General features: G+C 32.6%; 1 protein-coding gene across 1 annotated transcript in view; it reads left to right on the plus strand.

The window, feature by feature from the left end:
* The window catches only part of LOC127709129 (degenerin-like protein unc-105), a 56,928-nt gene extending 34,284 nt beyond the window's left edge, over positions 1-22,644 (plus strand). Inside the window, exons 7-13 of the mRNA XM_052214487.1 lie at positions 8,239-8,328; positions 8,669-8,780; positions 10,264-10,339; positions 13,583-13,640; positions 15,956-16,050; positions 21,110-21,185; positions 21,813-22,644. Coding sequence (XP_052070447.1) covers positions 8,239-8,328; positions 8,669-8,780; positions 10,264-10,339; positions 13,583-13,640; positions 15,956-16,050; positions 21,110-21,185; positions 21,813-21,950 — 645 coding nt within the window. The 3' untranslated portion in view covers positions 21,951-22,644. The remainder of the gene's footprint in view (positions 1-8,238; positions 8,329-8,668; positions 8,781-10,263; positions 10,340-13,582; positions 13,641-15,955; positions 16,051-21,109; positions 21,186-21,812) is intronic.
* The last annotated feature ends 2,781 nt before the right edge of the window (positions 22,645-25,425 follow it).

Consider the following 25,425-nt stretch of genomic DNA (forward strand, 5'->3'; position numbering starts at 1 on the left):
GTTGTAGAATAATTATCGACGAGAATCTCATTCCGGGCAGCGTTTTTTAACGGGATTTCACGGAGTTGCCAATCTCTGTGTATATATGTCTCTGGCCATACTATTTCTCTCTATTGTCAATGTTATTATATGAAAAGTAAGTTACAATGCCTTACTATTTCTCATTGTTGTCCATGTTATCATAGTAAAAGTAAGTTGCAATGCCTTACTTTTTCTCGTTGTTGTCCATGTTATCATATGAAAAATAAGTTACAATGCCTTACTATTTCTCATTGTTGTCCATGTTATCATATGAAAAGTAAGTTGCAATGCCTTACTTTTTCTCGTTGTTGTCCATGTTATCATATGAAAAATAAGTTACAATGCCTTACTATTTCTCATGGTTGTCTATTTCATCATATGAAAAGTAAGTTACAAAGCCTCACTATTTCTCATGGTTGTCCATGTTATCATAGTAAAAAGTCAGTTACAATGCCTTACTATTTCTCATTGATGTCCATGTTATCATATGAAAAATAAGATATAATGCCTTACTATTTCTCATTGTTGTCCATGTTGTCATATGAAAAGTAAGTTACAATGCCTGACTATTTCTCATGGTTGTCCATGTTATCATATGAAAAATAAGTTACAATGCCATACTATTTCTCTTTTTGTTGTCCATGTTATCATATGAAAAATAAGTTACAATGCCTTACTATTTCTCATAGTTGTCTATTTTATCATATGAAAAGTCAGTTACCAAGCCTTACTATTTCTCATTGTTGGCCATGTTTTAGAAAAGTCAGTTACAATGCCTTACTATTTGTCTTTGTTGTCCATGTTATCATTTGAAAAGTTAGTTACAATGCCTTACTATTTCTCTTTGTTGTTCATGTTATCATTTGTAAAACTTAGTTCGTTAGAATGCCTTACTATTTCTAATTGTTCATGTTATCATCACTGCCGGGACATTAAGCAACCAACAATCAATCAATTATCCATGCTAGTATATGAAAAGTAGGTTACAATGCCTTACTATTTCTCATTGTTGCCAATTTATTCATATAAAAAGTCAGTAACAGTGCCTTACTATTTCTCTCTGTTGTCCATGTTATCATATGAAAAGTAGGTTACAATGCCTTACTAATTCTCTTTGTTGTCCATGTTAGCATATGAAAAGTCGGTTAATGCCTTACTATTTCTCTTCAAAAAGTTGTTGTCCATGTTAGCATATGAAAAGTCGGTTACAATCCCTTACTATTTCTCAAACAGTTTTCTGCACTACATATCGGGTGATCAGAAACGTAATTATTTTGATAAATTTTACGTCTGTTTGGCAGAAATGTTAGAATTTTTATTCAATTCAATTCAATTCAGTTGTTTACATCTTCGCCAGCCAAAGGTTACGATCCAGTCCCTTCCTCTCAATCCTTGGCGGACTAAGATATAATTTCGGATCCACGATGTAATAATTTTCATTGGTCGCAGTTGAAACTGGCTGCATCCAATCAAAAAGAGCCTTTAAGTTGATCACGTGTAAATGTAAGCGATAAATTAGTCTTGGTGAAATGTGTACGCGCAGAATAATATTACTAGTGTAAAAAGTCCATGGTTACAGAATTTACTAGTATATTTAGTCTGATGTCAGTAATTTATGTCCCCAGATTAATTTTCCTGGGAATTTATGTCAATGTCATTAATATTCCTAGGTAAAAAGAATGTCCTTTATTTTACTAGGAAAATTAGTAATAAAAGAAAGCATTAATATAGGAAAGCATTTACATGTAAACAATGAAATTTTTAATTCTTATGTTTTAATGTTGTTCAACACTTGTGCATTCATCTTTTAATAAAATGTATGTGCCCAGATTAATTTTCCTAGGAATCATATCCAGGTCATTAATATTCCTAGCTAAAAACGTCCATGTCCTTTATTTAATATAATAAGAAAATTTGTAATAAAAGAAATAATTTACATGTAAATAATGGATTTTTTATTTAGTTTTTATGTTTTAATGGTGTTTAAAAGTTATGCATTAATCTTTTAATAAAATTTATGTGCCCAGACTAATTTTCCTAGGAATTCATGTCCAGGTCCTTTATTTTTATAGAAACATTCTTAAAGAAAGAAATAATTCACAATTTGTTTAAAATTTTTATATGTTTTTAAATTGTTTCATAGTTAATTAATATTTCATTATTTTATTAAAATTTTAAAGGGAGTTTTTTCATAGAAAAAAATGAGAATACAGATATAAACAAATTTTCCTAGGAAAATAAGTGCCAGACATATTTTACTAGCTATGGACTTATTTTCCTAGAAAAATTTATCCTGGGACTTAGATTCCTAGTAAAATTATGGTCACGGACCTGATACCTAGGAAAAAAAGTCTGGCGGACAAATTTTACTACGGACCGAATTTACTGTTACATGAATTTCTACGTAAAAATATAATACACAATCACTTAATAACAGTAAATAGTCCAAAGTCCCCTGTCCTCAGTTCCAATGACTTTTTAATGTGAACCCCAATCAATTTACTTGTGATGGTGTTGATTGATTGAGTACAAAAATCACCTTTTCTTTATCAGATAAATCTTAAACAGAAAAGTTTATTTCCATATTATAAAAAAAGTTTTCTCTCATGCAGTTCCTATATGATTCACAATCTAATAAAAAAAAATGTTTATGAATAAGCTTGATAAAAATGCATTTAAGGCATATTATATCAAGCCAAGGCTGGTGATTTTGCAACATATAACTAATTATTTTCTATGTTACCACCATATTTTCCTGAATTGCTATAAATTGAGATGAATAATGCTACTTTTTTCGTATTTTTAAAAGATATAAAACAGGGATAAAAAGTATAGGACGCAATTCTATCTATCGACCTTACCTTTGCATATATCACCCTGCCCAGTCGCTCAGTAATTATTGTATGCTTTGAGACGTGAGCAGACATTTTTAGCGATGGTTTTTGATAAATAAATTCACGGTCAACTCGGCTTTTAGAAATCGATGATGCACGTCGTTTCAGTTCTTGTTAATATTCATGTCTCCATATTGCAATGTATTGATATTGTTTATGATGTTAATCACATGTATTTTATTTCGTTCGGTAATCATAGTTATTATTTGCATATGTAATGGAGAAGACGTTCTAAGTTGGAAATCTTGTGTCCAATCTTACCTGTACGAACCAGTCCTACAGGAATGTACATGGAATCTAGTAGGAATTTGTTAAGAATTCCTACCAGAAAAGTGTGCGTATTCCAGCTTAATTGTATCAGGAATCCGCCAGGAAAAACAGTCGAAAAATTTAAATTAGCAGGATTTCTTAATAGGAATAATGTTATTCCTTCCAGGAATATTCAAATTAGCAGGAATAATTTGGTAGGAAAGTAAAATTCCTACCTGGATATTTGTCAAATTTTCCTCCTGATTTGAAAATGCCTGGTAGGATTTTTTTCATAAATTCCTACTAGGAAAATTGGTTTTCTAGCAGGCATCTAAAAATATACATTAAAAACATCGGTGTATTATTACTATACACATATACACATCTGGGTCATTCATTAAGTTTGAATCTCAGATACAAAGAACAAAGAAGACACATGTAAAACTTCTTGTTGCAATATTTGACTCTTAAATTCATGAAGTAGCAACCACATATGAAAGTTGTGTTATAAACCTGGTTTGTAATCTGTTTTTGAATTTCATTATGATGGAAATAAATGTAAAAGTTTTTTTTTGTTCAATCTAAAAAATATTTTTTTTAGAAGTATTGGTATATTAATTATTATGTATACAACAAAAATGTAGATCAGATGGACTTATAATACATGTATATGAGACAAAATATGATTGAAGACTAAGATTTCCATTTTTAATTAGTTCAATTAATTTGATTATCATGCAAATTAGAAAAAAAATTAAAACTTCCTCTAAAATTTTTTAAAAAGTGTAGCTTAATTAAATTTAAATACCTTCATAAGCAATCCTGTCTTACATTCAAATATTTCCCTGGAAATTATTCAATCTTTGCAGCATTGTTTATACACAATCTGAATCTTTTACCCTACAACTTTTAAATATGTTAACTGGAACCTGGTTTCGTATAACACAGCAAAATTAATGTTATTGGCAAACCGGAATCCAGTTAAAGATAATTGAATACAAACCAATAGCTGTCAAGATAACAATCCTGCTTAGATAAGAAAAAATTCCTGGTAGAAAGATTTTCTGACAGGAAAACACTATTCCTGTTACCCATACCAGGAATGTTGTTGTAGAAAAATGAAAAATCCTGCCAGAAAAACTGAAGTTTTTCCTAGTACGTCTTAAAACTAACAGGAATTTAAAATTTCCTGCTAATTCCATGTGAATTCCTGCTATAGTCTGGCAGGAATCCTGCTTAATATTTCGTACGGGTATATTGTCACTGTTTTGGACAATAAAATATGTTTAAGGTGGTACATAACACTACATGTCGGGAAGTAACTCTGTAAAAATCAACTGAACGTTTTGATCACATTCTATTGTTAAGGAAATATTAAGCTTCTCAATGATCAAAATTAATGTTTGTCAAACTGCTCAATCGTAACTACTCGGCCATTCTCGCTACGCCTACAATAACTTTATTAATTGTAAGTTATTGTAGGCGTAGCGAGAATGGCCGAGTAGTTACGATTGTCAAACTGCTATATATCCAATGAAATTTTCCGCGTAAAGTGTGGTTCAAGTTTTTGAATTTTTTATATTTTTTCAAAGGGTCAAAGTAAATATTTTGTCAAAATTTTATGAAAATTGAACGAGCCGAATTAATTTTAGTCAAGGTATTACCACCTTAAACTATCCGCGACGTCACAATGTCTGAGGAGAAGTTATATGCGACTTCACATGAGACGTAATCAAGCTTCGTTCGTTAATCGTAAAACTATCTAAAGAAGGGGAAAAAGAACAGTAATATATCGATAAACATAAAATCGTGTTATTTAAATAACAGTCGCTAGACACAATTTGAAGCTTTCTAGCTCATTCAAGTTTTAAAATGAAACAATACTGCTGACCTGTTTTTTTTTGTCATTGCGCATTTATCATAGCTTTTGAATAAAACCAAATAAATATGAAATAGTTGCACTTTTTTTACAGTTAAACGCCATTATTTAGCCGTCTTAAACAATTTTTTTGTCTCGCTTGCATCGAAAATCGCATATAGCGAGACATATGGATTACATCCGACGACGGCGACGACGGCGTACACTATATGTTTAAAGCTTTAAATTTCAGAAGGTACAACACGGATGCTTCATAACTTGTTTGCAAATACGTTATGTTACAAATTTTTCGTCTGTCAAAAATTATGTCCATTGAATTGTTCAGTGACACCACAACATGACAAAAAAATAATCAAATTGGTATCACGATCACAATTTGATTTTTGTCTCGCCTGCGACGAAAGTCACATTTGATATAAAGTTGCATTACTATCAATACATATTAGTTTGATGACTATTTCGAGGCCTAGCTTGCTACCTAGGTCATGGTCCAGCAACTTTGAATTAACTAAGCAGTTTTCAATGTTACGTTTTCTGCTTAAGTTAGTTTGATAGGAACTACGTGTGATAGATCATTGATATTAAATACGAAGCTGCATTACTATCAGTACATATCAGTTTGATGACTATTTTGAGGCCCAGTCCCCTAAGTCATGGTCCAGTGACTTTGAATTAATAAGCAATTTTCAATGTTAAGTTTTCTGCTTAAGTTAGTTTGATAGGATCTACTCGTGATAGAGCAATGATATTTTGCATGAAAGTCGCATTACTGGACATGGTCCAGTGAATTTAAATTAATAAGCAATTTTCAATGTTAAGTTTTTTGCTTAAGTTAATTTGATAGGTTATACTTATGATATATCAATGATATATTGTATAAAGTTGCATTATTATCAGTACGTATCTGTTTTGTCGACTATTGTAAGGCCCTGTCCCCTAGGTCATGGTCCAGTGACTGAATTCAGTTTTCTGCTTAAGTTAGTTTGATAGGATCTACTTGTGATAGATCAATGATATTTTGTATAAAGTTGCATTACTATCATTACATATCAGTTTGTCGACCATTTCTAGGCCTTGCACACAAGATTATGGTCCAGCGACTTTGAATTAATAAGCAATGTTGCTGTCCATCAGATTGTCTTTTTCTGAATTTTATGCGGACAAGCGAGACATATCTCTGTGTCAATGATTACTAAAACATGTAATGGTATTACCGTCGATTACTAAATCATGTAATGGCATTACTGCTACAAACGATTACTAAAACATGTAATGGTGTATTACTGTTACAATCGATTACTAAAACATGTAATGGTATAACTGTTACAATCGATTAATTTTCTAAATTATCTCCAAGAATTTTACTATCAAATAGATTTGATACCCTTGACCAAGAATAACAACCTTTTATTTATACATTTGTCAAACCCTTGACCCATGTTGCTGGTTTATAAATTTTGACACTTGATGAATATTAATTATACTTGCTTATAAGGATTTATTTCCTTTTTTCATTATTCCTTTTGTGAGATTTAAGTACTAGTAAATAAACTTCTAAATCCTGGTTTCCTTTTAAACCACATATCATTTTGTACAAATTCTACCACTTCTCTATGAAGTGTTGATTTATATATCTTGCATGTTGTTTCTTCATATGTGGATCGTACATGTATAGTTGGAGGGAAATTAATGTCCGTCAAAACTAAACGATTCGTCATCTCCTTTGCATTTTCGCTGAATTTTCGCAACATACACATATAAAAATGAATAAATGTCTATTTAAAAATACTGCTTGTAGGGATGTTGTCTTGTCCGACGCTGTAAGAAAAGAGGTTCTGTATACCAAGGGGACACGAAAAATCCATTAAACTAATACGAATGAAAAACAAACATCAATCTACAAAACTTAAGGACTGATCAACCCCCCAAACAATACAAAACAAAACAAAACAAAACAAAAACAAAACAACAGGAGTGATCTTAGGTGCTCCGGAATGTTAATGAGTTTCTGCTCCACGTGTGACACTTGTCGTTTTGCTCATTCAAGTACAATTCCGCAAATGTCTAACTCAGGCAGTGATATCACAATCGAGGAAAAGAGGCCGAGATTGTGGTTTTGACATTTGGAACATATCCGTGTTATCTGTGACACATATATTCCACTTTGTCAACCTACTCGTGATGGCGTTCGTATAACATTCGAAGGGATAACTTCAACATTACCACCTGGAAACCCCTTGGTTCAATAGATTCCTTGTACGCAACAACCCTCTATCAAGTAAATTATGATCGTATTATCTAGGGGATATACAATCCATATGTATGTGCTGCTAGAATGTTGCTACATAGAAACTGGATCCAACGTCGAAGTAAGGTATCTTCGAATACGAAGATATTCTAATCAGAATATTATTAGTTACATAGTGTGCTAGTGACCTAATACGGTATATATGGGGTCAGTAAATTCCATATGGGGTGAGAGCGAAGCTCGAATCCCCATGTGGAATTTACTGACCCCATATATACCGTATTACGTCACTAGCACACTATGTAACGAATTTATCTTACCGACTATCTTAACATGTGAAATTTAGACTAGTGACCTATCAGAATGAGCAAGTCTCCAATACTGTTAGCATTAAGATACTATTTTTATTGATCCTACAAAAACAGATGCCAATAATAACAACTTGTTAGGTTTAAATGTGTTTGTGAATTTATTTCAATCTTAATCATCAATTTCTTCGTCTGTTGAAACCTTTAAGATTTATCACAGTACCGTTTTGTTTTTATAAAGGGACGCAACACCACTACTTACCGTGTATGAAATAAGCCCCGCATCCCTTCTAACCTAATATGGAATATAAAGGGACGTAACTCCACTACTAACCGTATGAAATAAGCCCCGCCTACCTTCTAACCTAATATGGAATATAAAGGGACGTAACTCCACTACTAACCGTGTATGAAATAAACCCCGCCTCCCTACTAACCTAATATGAAATATACACGGTCTCCACGCGGACGCTTTTAACCAATCATATTCCTAGAAATGTATAGGAGGTAAGATAAATAGTTAATAACTATAATAACTATAACGAGTCTTGGAGAATATTATGGCAATGTTTGTCATAAAATGTGTGTGTCTTCACCTCAAATGTTAATAATTCTTTACGTACACTAAATTATGTTTAGGTTACCATTGAAAGACTAGGTGGACTATACGGAAATTGTAGTGGAGATCGTAATTATTCAAGAATATATGGATATAAGTATACACGATATGTGAGTATATAACATTATTTTATCAGAAACCATTTATCAGTCCAAATAATGTTATAATATAAACAAATAAGAGTAAGTTGAAACTAAAGTGACAATCAAAACCACGACGAAAGAAATTGTAGACAAAAGGTTGTAATGTCATGATACTACATGTGTAAACTGAAACAATTTTTTTCATATCTAAAATTTTATAGATTAATAGAAAACTTAAAACAGAAAAAAAAAATTGGTGCCATAGGTTGAACAATAAATTTCAACAGTAGATCTCGAACCTATGTTATAAGGTGTTTTACGAATTGTCATTTTATTGTACAATTTTACTACGAAGCATTATTTTCAGTTATGCCAGATTTTGTGCTCAAATGATTGGATCTTCCATACATGTGATTGTCATGCACCTGATGTGAAGGATGTATCTCCCTTGGTAAACAAATTTTGTACAAATAAATCAGGTATGTGCTACTGAGATTGTTAACTTGAACACCCCTAAAAAAATTAATTGATATCTAAATTTGTGTAAAACTAGACAGAATTAAAAATTTTCAGAAATTTTTGCAATTCTACATCCTATAATGCATTGCTTTATTGATAACATTTATGTATTTCTTAAAAAAAAAAAATATGCGTAATAGATAGGAAATCGTTTGAAAATAAAATAAATACGGTGCTTTCTTCTATTAATAGATCCAAGAAAATATATTTTCTTAAAAGTGATACACATTTCAATCGTATATAATATAATCAAAATTTGATGTGACGGCATGGTAAGTAACATTATCATCCTTTACCACAGAACAAATATAGCTGATCTGAAAGGTACACTATCTACTTGCCACACTATACATCATGAACTGTATAAATCCTATATAAAGCCAACAAGGAAAGGCATTACTCGACTAATGAAAGCTACGACGTTACACACGATATTGAGACACAATTAGTAACGTCAAAATTTGACGTTTTTGCGCTGATAATCGAGGATATTTTTTTCCTTGGCAAATTTTTTCTGCACATCAAAATTGATACTTCTAAATATTTGGCTATACTGAATATGCATGAAATATTTCTCACTGGAAGTTACGCAAGCAATAAACAACACAATCAACCCTTCGAATACATGCAGCTACTTTCATAGACACTTCTATTATTCAGACTTTGTCGGCTTTATTAATGTATAAATGCATGCTCTCGACCTGCAAAACAAACAAATATTAAGTTGGTGCAACCCCTGCACATTAGCTTCTTAAAGATACATGCGTCTGAGGTTATTTTAGAAAGAAATATGAATTAAATGATTTATATTGATCTGAATAGTAATGCTATATCAATTTCCCAACATTTGAAGTATTAATAGATATGTTACATTTTTAAAGATACATGTTTACCTAAATACATATGTTATTAATCCACTTTAAAAATGATTTTCTTCTTAAAGAGTGGCATGATGTACATGTACTAACAACAATTAAAGCTCGAAAGTGATTTAAGGATGTTCCCTTCTCGGTTTCAAAATAACAAGCTTTTTAAAAGACTGTTATAAATTGATAGTATATAAATAAATAAACTAAAAAAGCAGAAAAAAATGAAGGGTCCGTGTGCTTGTTTTCGAGATAAAAGCCATTGAAAATTTGGCGGGAAATAATTCTCTCTAGATTTTTCATACATTTAACATTGGTACCTTTTTTCTTTCAAAAACGGTGAAAAAATAACAAGGATTTTATAAGATTTTCAAAGATGACATTTTAAACTATATGTAATCAAATTATGGAAAGAAAAGTAGGGGTTAGTGGGCAAAATTTTTACTGGCACTACATGGATAAAACCAGAGGATTCCGAATATCTGGCAACAATTCAAAAACAAAAGGAGCGAACATCCTTAAGCAGTTGCAGTTGCTCAACCAATATGATAATAATGTCATTTCCTCTTTTTGTCAGAAAAGGAATGTATGCACAAAGAGCTAATCAGACAAAATAAAAATAAAGGGGATTGTAAGTGCTGGAATCCTTGTAGGTACGTCAGTCTTTTTTCAAATTTGTTTGGGTCATATAAGAATTAAAGTATAACTTGTTTTTAACATATAAAACTACCATCAGAATACTGAAAATGTATTATAACTATACTGTCTATTTTATGTATGCTAAAAGTTATTATATAATGATACTTAACATTATCATACAGTTATACTAAAAGTTTTTATGTAGTTATACTAAAAGTTATTATATAGTAATACTAAAAGTTATTATGATAGCATTTTGTTGGTAAATAAGATCAAACGGGTTGGGAATTTACTTGTAACAAGTGTTGTTAAAACAATTTTTTTCAAGAATGGTACTTGGACCATTGTACATAAGCGAATTTATAATTTACACAAAAAAAGGTGTGCGTAATCGTATGACCAGTATTTTACAGTTCAGCAAGTTTTTGCCGCTTTTACCTCGTTTTTTTTTTTGGCATTTTTGTTTTGTTTTATTTTTCTTTGATTTTGTTGCGCTACAAAACGAGTTTCAATAATATACTGACGGACTTTGAAAACGCAACACCAGATATTTTGATTTAAAAAAAATGCAATACATGTACCTGTAAATTACATATCTAAACATTTCTTTTTGTCCCTACTGAAATTGCCTATATCAAGCATACTGCACTTATTTTGACCACCCTTAAGATTATTTTCTGCAGAGGATTCTGTGGAATTTATATAAATGGAAAACAGTTTTGACCTAAATCAGTCTCCCATGAACCCAGCGACTTGGTCAGTACTTGGTGTTGCAGTCGTAAACTTCTCTCGCGATGGCGTTGCGTATTGACAATTTTGACTTGGCGTTTAAACTACAGGTTGGGCAATCATGGGTGGCCATTTACAAATCCCTTCTGTCTGTAGTGTTGTTTTAGGAACGAAAGGAGTATTTCTGGCGTGAATATGTCGAGAATCAGCATGTTGTCTTATTCCTGCCTGCAACATTCTAATGACCTGATTCTGATTTTCTGTGCTTAGTATGGAACAGAACAATTTTTACAGATTTAAGTGTGGGTATGGGTTCGTAGAAATCTCTTCACGAAGCAAAAAACCTAAAAATCATACGACGTCAATAATCCGGTATGTCCAATCATCTCCGATAAGTCAGGTATTGAATTTATCTATCTTATCTGGTAAGCATGAACAGCAATAAAATAACGATTAATCATGATATGATTAAATAAAAAGAAAAAAAACAAATGTGTGTTGCGTTTTTGAGTACGTCAGTATATTTCTCGATATAGGATAATACAGAAAAAGGTGAACAGGAATCACCAAAAATATTGGACAGTGCAACAGACCATGATTTTTACAACCAGCTCATCCTAAAAAAGCACACAGGGATATCAATCCGGCGGCGGCGGAAGACATGGATGCTTCATACCTTGTATGCAGATACTTTATTTTACGAAGTTTCTGTCTGTCATATGTCCATTGTCCTTGACCTCATTTTCATGGGCCAGTGACTGCTTGAATTTTTTTTTACATTTTTGTCAAGTGAAATGCTCACTTATTATGAGTAATAGGATAACTATATTTGGCATACGAGTTCCTTGCTACGTCTACGTGTCCGTCAGGTAGAGTTCACCTTACCTTGACCTCGTGGACAAGTCTGTATCTCAAAAAATTAATTAAAAGGCCAACTGTATTTGGTGTATATGATGACCGTAAGATGTATATGTCAGACTGGCAGGTTTCTTCTGACCTAGACCTCAATTTCATGGTGCAGTGGACAATGTTTATTTTTTGTGGTTTGATCTATTTCTCGGATACTATAAGCAATAGGGCCACTATATTTGATATATGGAATGATTGTAATGTGTACATGTTTGACTAGCAGGTTTCATATGACCTTGCCCTCATTTCATGGTTCATTATGTCATTATGTTGCGAAATTTCCGTTTGTCATATGTCCATTACTCTTGACCTCATTTATATGATTCATCGCCTGCTCAAAAAAATATTGTTTTGTCGTCTGAATTTCTCACGTAATATGAGTAATATGATAACTATATTTGGTATATAGGATCCTTGCAAGGTCTACATGTCATCAGGCTCAGTTAACCTGACTTCGGTCTTATTTTCATGGTTAAGTTTAAGGTTTGTGGTTTGGTCTATTTCTCAGATAAGCAATAGGGCAGCTATGTTTGGTGTTTGGAATGATTGTAAGGTATAAATATCCGTTTGGCATTGATAAATCAATCTGACCTTGAACTCACATTTATTGCTCATTTGATGACAATAAGTTTTCGTGCTTAGTTCTATTTCTCAGATGCTCTAAACAACAGGTTACTTTTTTTGTTTTCCTGACCGCGACCTAATTTTCATAGTGGTTGTATGGTTATCTGATAAAATTATAGTTTACAAAAAATGTCAATCACTACACAAACTGTGGAAACTAATGGGAAACTATTGAAATTTACCTGAAAACGTTAAATTCATGGTAATTTTGTCGAAATAAGTTTTAAAATTCGCTGGCGTGTTATTGGCTTGCTAGTCAATAATTCAACCTCATTTGAATCCGTATTACATTATAACGATTCTTTCCATTGCTAATTATTTATTTTAGACTTTTTGTAATTTGGATATTAAACGTTTTAGTATGTTATAAATCAAATATGAGAATTTGAGTCATATCGGTGAACATGAATTTGACAACTAATGCCCCTTTAAGCTGTTTGAGCAAGTAACCGTGCGTGTAAAAAAAAGAGATATTCTTTAGTGTCTGCATGGTATATGCATGCAAACTTGAAAGATGAATTTTAGATGTAAAGTTTAACTATGTGATATGCATCAATACATTATCGTTCACTTTAAACATTACTCTTTCCATTTTATTATATTTAGTCCTTGTCATAACTGTGTCCGTACTCAAGGTCATTGATAAACCAACAAGGGCTGAAAAAGCATGACAATCTGGAATATCTTCGTCATCAGTGACAAACAATTCTAAAATATAATAATTCCCCTTTTCCGCAAAACAAAAATTGAAAAGGCGTTATGGTGTACATGTCCGTCTGTCAGGTTTCATCTGACATTGCCCTCGTTCATATGGATCTTTGAGTTTTAAGTTTATGTAATACTTGTAGTACACATGTATAGCCTTTATCTTTAAGACTTGTATCATTAATTCCTCCAATATCAGTTTATCAGCTAGCCTATGCACTATGTCTTATATTAAAAGCATGAAATCTAAACGGATTGATACCAGGTGCCTAAATTGATTTTCTTTTCAGTGAAAACCAATTTTTGAAAACCATCAGTCATCGAAATTGGCCATCGGAAGACTATCTGGTTAGTATGATTCAGAAAAAAGTTACTTAGAAATCGTAAGATGTAAGCTTAATATAAATTCCTTTGATTTTAGCTGGCGATTTATAGGTGTTGTATTTCCTTTACATAAAAAAAACCCAGAAAATTATCTAAAGCTAATTAGGATCCTCCACCGCCACCTAATTACCAAATTTATCAGAAATGAAAGAAACCACAAAAGCAACATGCTGTGCTCCATACCTGTATATTCAACTGTCAAAAGACACCAAATTAAGGATAAACACAAATCTGTATTGCAAAAACATTTGGTGTATTACATGGTTTTGAAAATCCCTTTGAAGATATGTTGGCTAAGTGGCTAAGGTTTGGATATATTTTGTCTTCGGGGTACAAGAATACATCAGTTAGGAAGGAAGCAAAACTAGATCCATCAGAATACCAACTGTCTGTTATATTATCATCCTATAAAGGGAATAGAATGATGTCATACATAAAAAAGTCAAGAACTTTTAACAATTTTCACTTCTGTATAATTGTTATTGAAATCACAGATCATTTAATTTGTTGATATTACTCTACTAATGAGGTTTTTGTCTCGCCTGCGACGAAAAATCGCAAAAAGCGAGACACAGGGATTGCTTTTCCGGCGACGGCGACGATGACGACGGCATCAACAATTGTAAAGTTTTCTGCTTTAGTTAGTTTGATAAGAACTACTTGTGATAGATCATTGATATTTAATATAATAAAGTTGTATTATCAGTACATATCAGTTTGACGATTATGTTGAGGCCCTGCCCCCTAGGTCATGATCCAGTGACTTTGAATTAATTAGCAATTATCAATAAGTTTTCTGCTTAAGTTAGTTTGATAGGATCTACTTTTGATAGATCAATTGTATTTTGTATGAAGTCGCAATTACTATCAGTGCATATCAGTTTGACGAATATTTTGAGGCCCTGGTCAAGTGACTGAATTAATCAGCAATTTTCAATGTTAAGTTTTCTGCTTAAGTTAGTTTGATAGGATCTACTAGTGATAGATCAATGATATTTTGTATGAAGTTTCATTACTATCAGTTCATATCAGTTTGACGACTATTTCGAGGCCCTGCCCCCTAGGTCATGGTCCAGCCACTTTGAATTAATTAGCAATTTTCAATATGAAGTTTTCTGCTTAAGTCAGTTTGATAAGAACTACTTGCCATAAAAAATTGAGAATGGAAATGGGGAATGTGTCAAATAGACAAAAACCCGACCAAAGAGTAGAAAACAGCACAAGGCCACCAATGGGTCTTCAACACAGCGAGAAAATCCCGCACCCGGAGGCGGACTTCAGCTGGCCCCTAAACAAAAATGTGTACTAGTTTAGTGAAAATGGACGCCACACTAAACTCTGAAACATAAAAATGAACTAAAATTAAAAAAACATACAAGACTAACAAAGGCCAGAGGCTCCCGACTTGGGACAGGCGCAAAAATGCGGCGGGGTTAAACATGTTTTGTGAGATCTCAACCCTCCCACTATACCTCTAGCCAATGTAGAATAAAATAGATTGCATTACTATCAGTACATATCAGTTTGACTACTATTTTGAGGCCCTGCCCGCTAGGATATCTCAGTGACTTTAAATTAATTAGCAATTTTCAATGTTAAGTTTCCTGCTTAAGTTAGATTGATAGGAACATACTTGCAATAGACAACGATATTTTCTATAAAGTTACATTACTGTCTGTACATCTCAGTTTGTCGACCATTTTCAGGCCTTGCCCACTAGATCATGGTCCAGCGACAGAATTGATAAGCAATGTTGCTGTCCATCAGATTGTCTTTTTCTGAATATTATACCGACAGGCGACACATATCTCTGTGTCAACAGTTTATTTTTAAATGTACAGATGTTCCGTTATCTAAATCTAACATTTTTTTAGGCTGAAATCGATGTTGGAGACTGTCCTGAAATTGCAGTTATTTGTGCGTTTTATTTTCGTAATGAAAATTTTCACGGGACTTTGACATTAAGCACGGCAATCGAAACACTGTTTCTTTGCTTTGTGTTTTGTTCAGTGAGTGTCAGAATTTCGTGTTATAATTTGATACGCCATGTCTCTTTCCCATTATAGAAGAAAATTATGTAGTCGATCTTTAAATTGAGAACTAGGAATATTAGTGTAGCGCATAATCATTATATGTCAAATGTTTTGATATTGTGCAAAAGTTTAGAAAGAATCTATATTTGAGTTTCATTGTATATATTCTTAATTAGTTTTAAATCTTTTTTTACACAATAAGTTACTAAGGATATGATTACATGTATATACTATCTTGCTTTTCAGACTATTTTGATAAATGAAAGTGTATGCTCTAGAATTCCACAGAAATGCATTGATGCTACATTACTATATATGGGGAAAGACCTCTCTACAAAAAGGTATTAAGTACAAATATTCCTAGAATAAACACTTGAAGATTTATTTAAATTCAATTTCAAACCTAATTTTCTCATAGAAATATACAAGCATTTATTTTCCCTACATTAAACACTAAAATACTACCCGTTGAGGACACTTAAACAGTTTATGTATTGGTTTTGCTCATTATTGAAGACAATACAGTGACTTATAGTTGATTTCATCCACATGATTTGGTATGTGGTGGATATTGTCTCATTAGCAGTCGTACCACATCACCATATTTTCATAAAGCCTAACTTTTAACCAAAATAATATTAACATTTTTGTTTTCATTTATTATTAGACAACATCTCCAAAAATAGACCATTGATGAATGTTTCCATCTTATAGATAATTTGCTATTCAAGAGCTTGTGATTGATAAATAGACTTTCTTTACAGTTAACAGGCTCTCATTTAATCTTCTCTGTCATAGTCATATGCCATAAAGACTGCATTTTAATCACTCTGTTGTTGTATCGCGATTTAGTCATTAATTTCTACGTGGATATCATTAGATGATCGATATACGGACATGTATAGTAAACATGCAAATGTTGGTGCGAATATAAAAATAAGAAGATGTGGTATGACTGCCAATAAGACAACTCCCCACAAGAGACCAAATGACATAGAAGTTTACAACTGTAGGTCACCGCACAGCCTTCAACAATGAGCAAAACCAATTGAATACCGCATAGTCGGCTATAAAAGGCCTCGAAATGACAATTGTAAAATAATTCAAACGAGAAAACTAACAGCCTGATTTATGCTTAAAACTAGGAACGAAACAAAAAAATTTGAATATACAGCAACAAACGACAACCACTGATTTACAATTCACTATAAATGACAGGAAAAATGAAAAAAAAATTAAACAACACACACAAATTTTTTTTTAGGAACATCAATTGAAGGTATATCATCTATTTGTTGTTAAATAGAATTAAGAAAGAAAATAATGTAACTTCCGGAGTCGGGAGACAGCTATCCTATGATTAAATATACAGGAATCTGATTACAGTAGTTGTCGTCTGTTTATGTAGTTCATACGTGTTTCTTGTTTCTTGTTTTTGTCGAGCCTGCGACTTTTGTCGCAAAAGTGAGACATAGCGATCCTACATTCCGGCGGCGGCGTCCACAAATATTCACTCTGTGGTTAAAGTTTTTGAAATTTTAATAACTTTCTTAAACTATCCTGCATTTCAACCAAACTTGGACAGAAGCTTGTTTGTGATCATAATATAATATTCAAAAGTAAATTTTGTTAAAAAAAAAATCCTGTTTATCCGTATTTTACTTATAAATGGACTTAGTTTTTCTGCCAGTTAACATTACATTCACTCTGTGGTTAAAGCTTTCAAAATTTTAATAACTTTCTTAAACTATCCTGGATTTCTACCAAACTTGGACAGAAGCTTGTTTATGATCAAAAGCTAGTATCTAGAAGGAAATTTTGTAAAAATTTATTTCCTGTTTTTCCGTATATTACTTATAAATGGACTTAGTTTTATTCCAGTTAACATTACGTACAGTCTGCAGTTAAAGTTTTTGAAACATTTATTAGATTCATATTAAACCTTCTTGGATTTTTACCAAACTTGAACAGAACTTCTTACAATCAAAAGATAGTATCTAGAGGAAAATTTTTAATAATTTTTCCCCATTTTTGTTGAGCCTGCGACTAACGGCAAAAGTAGGCGAGACACTGGGTTCCGTGGAACCCTTACGAATTTTTATATAGATTAGACCGTTGGTTTTTCCGTTTGAATGGTTTTACATTAGTAATTTTTTGGGGCCCTTTATAGCTTGCTGTTCGGTGTGAGACAATACTCCGTGTTGAAGGCCGTACCTTGACCTATAATGGTTTACTTTTATAAATTGTAACTTGGATGGAGAGTTGTCTCATTGGCACTCATACCACATCTTTCTATATCTATATGTTGTTCTTTGTCTCTCAAAGTGTAGAAAATACGTTTTCTTGAAGGTCGTTCGCTGTCAACGGCTTATCGTTCAGTCTTTACCAGCAACATTGGACGAACTATACAGTCGCATGGTTTCAAATAATAAAAGACTTTTACGTGACCCCTTAAGTAAATATGTGGTTTTATATATTCTTGTAAGTGACATAAGGGAGATGATTTGTTAATTTTAGTTTACAATATTAACTTCCGGTTTCAATGATAGGTTACTTCACTCTGATTATAAAAATATTTGGTTCTAGATTTTTCACACGGAATAAATGCAAAAATAGCTTCATGAAGTTTACAAAACGTCACTTCCGGTTTAAATGATAGGTTAGTTCACACCAATTCTAATAATATATGGTTTTAGATACTTTTACATGAAATAAGTGCAAACAATACTTCATTTAAAAATGTCACTTCGGATTGAATCTTTTGAATGTTATTTGTACATGGACTTCAAACTAATGAAAAGGTCATGGCTTTATCGTGTACCAGTATGAAGTTATAGCAAAGTTTAAAATTTGGAAAATAAAATTGACCTCTATTACATTGTCATAAAACCAAGATCTCGCATCGAAAGACGCTTAGTCTCTACATTTTTTTGGTTATGAGTTCTATCATCGTATAACCTATTTCGAACATTCCATGATAGAAAACTTCTATAGAATGTAACGGTACAATTTTCAACCAAATTTCACTTGTTTCTGACATTTTGGCAAATTTTTTGGCTTTTATCATTAAGGTGTCTAATGAGTAGCAATAACAAGCAAAAGTCAAAATTTTGGACATGACTGCGACCTCTGGCCATGACCGTAACTTCCTTTTGGTGGACCAAGGAACTCAAAACTAAAGACCCTTTGGTCTTTATCACTTACGGATTAAAAGAGTCACACATACGTCATCTCACTTATGTAAATTACATAAAGGGAAATAACTCACGTATGTAGTCGATCGATGAGATCGAAATTATTTTTGACATCCTGATGATGTAGAAAACAATTTGGTAAAAGAATTTTGAATAGTATAATAACAAGAAAACGGTGTTTTGTGAGATTACTCTACAAAGAAACGTTTTCAGTTAAACAGAGCGAGTTTCAAAAGCGCAATAACTGTTTGATATATTTTACTTAAAATTTTATCGACATTTAGCGAAATCAAAATACTATGCAAGAAGTAAAAGTGACGACAAAAATTTTAAAAAATTGTTCTCTTTCCACCAACCTCATATTCACTTCTTGGGGAATACATAAGGAACAAAATACTCACTTCCGGTGTTAGAACGAAATTTTTCTTGCAGTGCTTCTTACACCTGGTCACTTCCAGTGTCAAATTATTTTACTTTGCAGTGATCCCAAAAATATAAGCCAAAGGTTTAAATATACTTTTAATTGAAATATGGGAGATGATTTGCTTCTTCCGGTTAACAAGATGTCACTTTGGTGTCACATAATAGGTTACTTCACTGATTCAAAAAATTTATCGTCCAGGGTACATAAAAAAAAGTGCTAAAAAGGCTGCTTCCGTTTGATGCGAGATCCATTCATGTTCACCTTTTACAAGGTCAAATGTCTGAACCTTATGCAAAATATCATATTGCTATTTTAGGTACCTACATAAAATTATAGTAAAGATAAAAATATAGGAAGAAAATCGCTCTTTGACCTTGGCCTCAATTTAAGGTCATATAAAAAGATCTCACATAGAAATACCTACGTCGCTATAATATATGGTAAATTAGGTATATCACCATGCAACTTATTTCAAACATTTCAGGGGAGAAAACCTATTAAATGTCACAATACCGTTTCGATCAATTTTTTTCAGTTACGACATGAAATCCTTTAGTCTATATTTGTTATTGCTTCTGAGGAGGAGCGATAAAAAGCAATATAATGAACATGACTTTGACTTTAGTTACCTTTTAATGAACCAACTCAAAAGACCCTTGGCCTCTTTCATGTACGGCTACGGAGTTACACTTATGTTTCAAGTATTTCTAATACAGGGATAACAATAACATTTATTACGAGTCACTAGATCGCTTAGGCCGATTGCGACATCATGAGGATATAATGAACACTTCTGATTTTTTTGTCGATATCTTTTAAGGTTGTGAATGAAAAGTTATAACAATCTTTATGAATTAACTCTTACAAAAATCGTTCGGTTAAACAGGGATAACTGTTCGATATTTTATATCAAATATCTAATGGACTTGGGCATCTTGCGAAACCTCAGTACAGCGCAAGAAAAATATGATGGTAGAAGAGGGAAAAAACATTAAGGGCAAATTTAACCGTATTTCCAAGGAAAGGTGGACAGAGGTAATGATTAAAAAAATAATTTCCGCTAACCAAGACCCTGTCTTGAATATTAAATTTTCTATATTTTGTCATGTTTTTTTTTCTCAATAAAATAACGTCTTACCTGATACTTAAAAAATGAAATGGTTTTATTTCAGTACAAATTGAAAAATGGTAGAAGAAAAGCTACCTATCTTATTACTAAATATCATTCATGCTTTTTTGAGTTCGTAAATTTGTGTTCTCTTTGAAGTGCATATGCACATTTCCTTATAGTTAATTATTTCTATCTGTGAATAATTGTGTCCTGACAAGATAAACATCTAGATTGACTACACGTAGCTTTAGATACAGACTACACATGTGCAGTGGCATACGTGTAAAAATCATTATAGATACCAGGTTGTAAGTGATAGAGAAAAGCTGTGTCGAGCACACAATATCAGGTCTAAGTATAATTCTCTCCAGTTTGTATAGAGCTTAATTTTCTGTTTCACTTACAAAGTAAAAATCAAAAACCGTTTTTTAAAAATGAATAAATTCTGCTGGCAGAGAATGTCAGCATTGCCTTAGTACACAAAAAAAAACCCGCCAGTTTAAGGTAAAAAAAAACCCGCCAGTTTCAAGTATCAGGGAAAGACAATATGAAATAACCACCAGTATCGTAAAGAAGACGAACAACACTGTAAACTTTTAAAATTTGTTTCCATATAGTATCGGGAGTAAGTTATGTGTTCTATTATATATATATTTTCCTGTTTACTTTAGTTTGGACTACGTTAAAGTTGACATTTTTTATGAAGATCTGAATTACGAGAGGATAGTAGAAACTCCAGAAATTGAGGTGAGAATAAAAGAATTGCCATTCAAAAATTACTTAATATACACGGTTGCAATGCCTAAAATTAAAAGATCCCAAAATAGCAAGTTCAATGTAGCAGTTATTATATATTTTAATTGAGTTATGTTGTCTAAGAAAATGAGGAGTGTTTTGTCTTTTTTATATCGCTGTCAAAGATAATCTTAATGGCTGGTACAAATTATGGTCTTAGTATTTGCAAAATTTTGCATTCACCGAATATGTTTAGTGTACATATGCTATTTAGTTAATCTTGTCCTCTCTTACATTAAACCACCTGTTTAACAGACATAACAAGAAATTCTGTTTGATAACTAAAGTATACAGACATGAATGAGTGAAACAGTTGTCCTGATGGAGTCATAGAGACGATTCCAAGGGATAACAACCTATACAGTGCTTCAACGAAAATTGTCTAATAAAAAAAGGAAGCACATTGAGTATATCCATCCATGGCACATAATCAATATGTGCACAGCAAAAACACAAAAAGTTCGGTTAATATTTCGCTGTAACAAACCCTTGAACTATACAAAATAACTATTATAAGTAATTTTCGTTAAAATTATTAAGGTCAAGATTTTCAAACCTATATAACTTTTTTCCTTTCAGAATGCACAGTTCATGTCAGATTTTGGTGGTGCTGTAGGCCTATGGATTGGATTCTCTGTCTTAAGTTTTTTCGAACTAGTACAGCTAATTACAGAGTGTGTTAGGATTGCATGTTGTCCAAATTGTTGTAGAAATTAACAAAGGAGGAAAAGCGGGAGGCAAAGAAGATACAAATCGAGTAAAGCAAGTCATAATATATAATCCTTAACTGATATGGATAATCCAAAATGTATCTTTTCTTCAATAGAATCGGGATTGTATCTACCGTTTAGTAAACGTTATCAGGACCCGTGTGGGAGGAAATACGAACAAATATAATAACGTGCACAATAGAGTATGAACTTCTAAAAAATCTAGAGATATTTTGAAATGAGTCGTGAAAACATAAGACAATCATCCAAGTGTATTTCTCCATTTGTCCGTCTCTTATATTTTTGTTTGTTTTGATTATGATCCCGCTATGCTGTCTGCTGGGCATTTTGTATTGCCCATGTCTGTCATTTCGTCATTTTGTCATCCAAACATCTAACTGTTGTCGGACTTTTTTTGTTAAATTACATGCAGACAATGAGCTGACATTTTGTTTATTAGTACATGTATATAATGTTGAGAAACAAATTATTATTTTGTAACTATGTATATGTCTTACAATATGTTCCATATTTATTTACTCATTTCAAGTAACTATATAAAATGATAAATATGTTTCATGAACAGCTCTTTTTGTATTGATTGGAAAGAGAGATCATTATAATTGTGAATTGAATTGTATGATAATTTACAACTTGTAAATAACTAAATGAATTTGAGCAATATAACAAGTGTTCACATACTTTTTTTGTTTGTTTGTTTTTTTATTTAGAAAAGATGGGAAATTGTTATTTTGTTTTGTTCTCTCATATTCTGTGAATGATTCAAATCTGACAACTAATAAAAATATACAATACAATTCGAAAGAGGCAATAAACAACTAAACAAAATCATTCTGATTGTGAATAAATCGCTAATTTCTTTGTAGCAACATTCCATCACCCATGATATGATATTTTGGACTCAAATATTTCGGCCTCGAGCATCATCTGAAAAACATTAATTGTCGAAAAGCGCAACTGGTGAAGTAAAATTGGTACCGTTAATGTTATATTCCAGAGCTTGCGTTTCCTATCATGATTCATTGGTAGATGGTTACTGCTTGCAAGGAAGCTACCAAACTAAGGGTTCCAAGTGGTGAAGTTAAAAGTCATGATCCCTTCTAAACATTTTACGGACGTCATCACTAGTTAGTTCACCGTTATGGAATATCTGTTTCACAGAAGACGACAGATATATGTTCCGATTTTCGTAATCACAATCCCGTCCTCTTCCTCGAATGTGACATCATCAAATTAGGTGCGGATCAAGGATTTTGAAAAACTGGACCCCTGGCAAGCCAACGTTTAGAGTGATATTATAAAAAGTCATCTATCATATATGACGCTCCATAAGGGGGCCGTGCCCCATGCCCCATAAATCCGGCTCTGGAAATAGACATCACAAAATTTGCACTAACATGAGCAACATGACAGATGCCACATATGGAGCAGGAATGACTTATCCTACAGGAGCACCTGAGGTCGGTGCATGTTTTTTGTGGCGTTCTTGTTGCTCAGTCTTTAGTTTTCTATATTCTGTTTTGTAGACGTGTCTGTCTTTTTGTCTCTTATCGTTTTTATACGCCCGTTAACGTTAATCTATTGATGTAGCTCATTTTCGATTTCTATAAATTTTAGATTATACGTTCCGCGTTATGGGATATTATTTCTTAAAAAAATGGGTAGTTTCCAGTTTTCTGACTAAACTCTAAAATGATTTGACTCGCAATTTTCATGAAACTTTGGTAAATTGTTTATATATATTGACACAAGTTCCGTTTCAATTCGATGGAAAGCTGCCCATTTTTCACACTTTAGACGGTTATAGAATTTTATTGTTCAAAAATCAAAGCCACAGAACTTGACGTAGCCTTAATAGTGCCAAATTATTCATGTTTTGTGTCTATGGGTACCGTACCAATCCACTGTCTGTGCATGTTTTTTGTTTTTGTTTTGTTGTTTTTTAGGGGGGAGTGTATTTGAGCAGTGCTTACAGTATTTCTAGTTATATAAATTCATATAAAGCATAGAAATGAGCTAAAATGGCGACGGGCGTATCATGCGCTTTAGGCGCAGCTCTTTATTTGCCATGGCTTTGTTTTCGACTTAGGTGGAAATACCTGTGGTATTTCCATGCCTATCTTTTCATTACGCCGAATATCAATAAAATGGCTTAGTTACATTCGAAATTTAATTTCATCTACCTTCGCTATCTAGATGTTAGAGAAAACAGCAATATCTAATATAGTGCACAAATTTTTCTCAAAGTGTCATAAGGTGTCAAATTCATGTCAAGTCTTTACTTGTATTTGATTTATGACACGCTAAAACGTATATCCAAATTACAGAAATACAAAAGAAACAGTAAACAATAAATAGCTAGACTCCTTATAAGGTATCAGCATTTCGTGCATATTTTAGACTAGACGCCATTTATATAAACATCGAGTTAACCTCCGAAGAATGTTGAAGAACCCCACATACATGTACAAAAGATAGTTATCCTATTACTCATAACAAGTGAGTAATATGATAACTATCTTTGGTATACGGGGTCCTTGCAAAGTCTACATGTCTGTTAGACAGGGTTCACCCGACCTCGACCTCATTTCATCTACCAGTGATCAAGGTTAAGTTTTCGTGGTCAGGTCTTTTAATATCTCAGATACAATAAGCTATAGGTAAACTATATTTGGTGTATGGAATGATTGTAAGGTGTACATGTCACACTGGCAGGTTTTATCTGACATTTACCTCATTATGGTTAATTGCTCAATGATAATCTTTTGTGGTTTGGTCTTATTTTTCAAATACTATAAGCAAAAGATCAATCATATCTGGTGTATGAAATGATTGTAAGGTATAACATGTCTGTCTGGCAGGTTTCATCAGACATTGACCTCATTATCATGGCTCATTGGTCAATGTTCACTTTTCGTAATTAGATCTGTTTCTCGGATGCTATTCGCAATAGGCTAACTATATATGGTGTAAAGTGTGATTGTAAGGTGTATTGATGTCTGTATAACTGTCAACATGAATTCAGTCATCAAAAGTAAAGCAGGTGAGACATTTCAGTGTCTGCACTCTTGATTTTAATACCTGAAAATGCTTACCACATGCGTTGTCCATCTCGAGCTAAGGGTCATTGGACACAACTTAAAGGTCGCATGCATGAATACGGATTTCCAAGTGAAATAAAACCGATAATTTCACTCCTATGACGTCATAAAACAATGGGTGTTGTCAAGATGTTGTCGAATACTTTGCATCAAAACTCTTGGCCGAACAACACTGATGATTAACTCATGCACTACGCGTATTCGTGAATAAATGTGTTGTTCGGTGACTCGTTGAATATTATTCGATATTTGAATTCTTCGATTAGTTATTCTATAAATATTCCAAACGACTTGCAAATAAGTTATATGGCAGAATGTGGTGTCCCCTTTAACATTGTGCATTTTTCAAACGACGAGCGC

The sequence above is a fragment of the Mytilus californianus genome, unplaced genomic scaffold (assembly GCF_021869535.1).
Source record: "Mytilus californianus isolate M0D057914Y unplaced genomic scaffold, xbMytCali1.0.p SCAF_7, whole genome shotgun sequence".
In the NCBI taxonomy this organism is placed as follows: Eukaryota; Metazoa; Mollusca; class Bivalvia; order Mytilida; family Mytilidae; genus Mytilus; species Mytilus californianus.